We start from the raw sequence: 2,574 nt of genomic DNA on the forward strand, positions 1-2,574 counted from the left end.
GGCAGGGGGGGCGGCGCCGGCCTCGCCCCGCGGCCTCAGGGCCCCATCCCGCGGGGCGTCTGCAGCCCCGAGGCCGCTCCGCCCCCCAGCCGGATCCCGGTCCCCGGCGCCAACGCCCGGCCCCGCACCTTTGAGCGTGGAGCGCTCCACCAGGACCGTGTGGACCTGCGGGTCCGACAGGAACTTGCGCATCTGCTCCAGGGCGCTCTTCTCCTCCAGCGCCGCCTCGAGCGCGGCCGGAGCCTCGCCGCCATCCTCCAGCAGCAGCGGCACCAGCTTGCGCAGGTGCTTCTGCAGCACCGACACGTCGGCCACATTCTGCACGGCCGTCNACGTTGCGCATGCGCGCGCGGGGGCCCCCGGCGCCGCCGCCGCGCAGCCTTCTGGGACCTGTAGTCCCCATACTGGGCGCGTCCCGGGTTTCCCTGCACCGCAAACCCTTTATAAAGATGGGAACTTGACTTGGCTCGTGGGCGGTGTGCGGTGGCCAGGGACTGTGTCTGGTTCGCTGCTGGGGCCGAACGGCACAGAGCCTGAGACACTGCATAAATATTGAATGAATGGTGTTAATAACGAGAACTAACTTTTTATTTTGGAGCAGTTAGCTTGTGATCGACATTGCTCTAAGCATTTAACCTGTATTCTCGCGTTGAAGGAATGAATGACTACAATGTGTTAAATGCTAAAATACAGTCATGAGATATGTGTTGTTAGATCTGCACAGAGAGAGGGAGAACGTTTTCAGAGGGGGCAGGAGACAGGGGCGTGCCACGTTGCTAGGCTGGAAAGAGGGGAGGATGGGAAGGGGATGTTCCCCGCAGAGGAGCTAGCCTCTACCCAGACAGAGGAGCCTGAAGGTCGCGGCCGGAGCCCTGGCTACAGAAGCAATGTAAGGTAAAGCCAGGAGATCACACCTGAACGGTGGGACAAAGCCAAGCTGGTGTGGGTCCTGGCTGCTAATAACAAAATCATTCCCCCCAGGTGATGACCTATTTGAGCGCATCTGTGTAGAACAGAGATGCTCTGCTAGCGGGGGGGGGCCACTGCCATTCCATGGGCCTCAGCATCTGGGGCCTCAGAAGGCAGGGGCTGAGATGCCTGCCGGCTAAAGCTCCCCTCCAGCTGCGGTCAACCTGGATCTCCTCCCTTACACGGAGATGACATAAGGGCACTAAGGGCCAGAGTCCAGGCTGCCCACTTTTTTGGTTTGAGATGACAGTTTCTTTTAATGAGCCTTTGAAAGTTCAGACTCATAATTGCTTCCTAAATTGGGTGGAGGAAGGGAAACCAAAGGTGTTATTTTTATATCAGAGTGCACAGTCACGGAGCTGAGTCCTGATTGGTAGCATGATGATAGGGTGATTTGATTCCCCCAAATCATCTTTGGAAAACTGGGAAACATACAATATGCTTATCCTTGCTCAATTACCCAGCCAAGTCCCATGAGCTGCTGGAACATGGAAACTAATCAGATGATTCTTTGGTCTAAGGAGCTCATGGAAAAAGGGACAGAGTAATACCCCATCCTCCTGCCCTCCATCAGTCCACCCTTGTGTGATATGCCCACACAGATCTAGATAACCTTCCAGAAGAATAGAAAACCGCAATGAGGGGGCGCCTGGGTGGCTTAGTCGGTTAAGCGTCCGACTTTCGCTTAGGTCATGATCTCGCAGTTCATGGGTTCGAGCCCCGCGTCGGGCTCTGTGCTGACTGCCAGCTCAGAGCCTGGAGCCTGTTTCAGTCTGTGACTCCCTCTCTCTCTGACCCTCCCCTCCTCACGCTGTGTCTCTCTCTCTCTCTCCTAGAAATAAATAAAAAACATTTAAAAAAAAAAAAAAGAAAACCGCAATGAGTTTGTGCTGTGATCATAATGGTATGAATGATAGTAATGCCACAGACAGCTAATCCTGAATGCTTACTCGATGCTAAGCACTCTGCTCAGCACCCCACCCCAGCCCCATGTCCTTTGGGGCAGTAACAGGAATGAAGAGGGAAATCTACTAGGTGCAGGTTGGTGAACTCTGAACTGACCGCACACCATCTGAGACCCAGAAACCCAGTCGCGACCTGGTAGAGGGAGACAGGCTGCTCACAGCGCGCACGGTGAGTCAGCACCATTCAGAAGACCCCAGGAGACGCAGCCACTTGGGCATCCAAGACACTCAAACATCTGCAACCTGGCCCTGAGCCAGGGCAACGGAGCAGCAGGCTTCGGATTTGCAGCTCTGTATGATAGGTTCAAAATTAAAAGTGTTTGTTTTTTCCAAGAGGATGGAAATCGAAAGAATCTGAACAAAGATTCATACAGGGACCCAAAGTGCTTGCATTTCTGTTTTATAAAGAGGTTTGCTGTGTTTAACACATAATAAGAATGGTCAATGTTGAGTGCTTACAGTACCCAGGGCGCTAAGAGCTCTAAATTCCTTATCCCCCCGGGGCTGGCCCAGGGCTGCAAGGGGAGGAGATTCCTTGTGAGATGCCCTTTTGGCCTCTGGGCATGGGGCTCTGCTCCGCCCCCTCCGCCCCCGCCAAATTCCAAGCTGTCCTTGGGGTGGGGGGGATGGAGGCGACGGG

The 2,574-nt window shown here is 54.9% G+C and overlaps 1 protein-coding gene across 1 annotated transcript in view; it reads right to left on the minus strand.

Moving 5' to 3' along the window:
• DYNC1H1 (dynein cytoplasmic 1 heavy chain 1) overlaps nucleotides 1–1,459 on the minus strand; it is a 66,146-nt gene extending 64,687 nt beyond the window's left edge. Inside the window, exons 1-2 of the mRNA XM_077776543.1 lie at nucleotides 1,430–1,459; nucleotides 129–390 (exon numbers count right to left, since the gene is read on the minus strand). Of these exons, the coding sequence (XP_077632669.1) occupies nucleotides 129–390; nucleotides 1,430–1,459 (292 nt within the window). The remainder of the gene's footprint in view (nucleotides 1–128; nucleotides 391–1,429) is intronic.
• Nucleotides 1,460–2,574: the final 1,115 nt, after the last annotated feature.

This window comes from Crocuta crocuta, unplaced genomic scaffold, assembly GCF_008692635.1.
Source record: "Crocuta crocuta isolate KB4526 unplaced genomic scaffold, BGI_CrCroc_1.0 scaffold8, whole genome shotgun sequence".
NCBI lineage: Eukaryota > Metazoa > Chordata > Mammalia > Carnivora > Hyaenidae > Crocuta > Crocuta crocuta.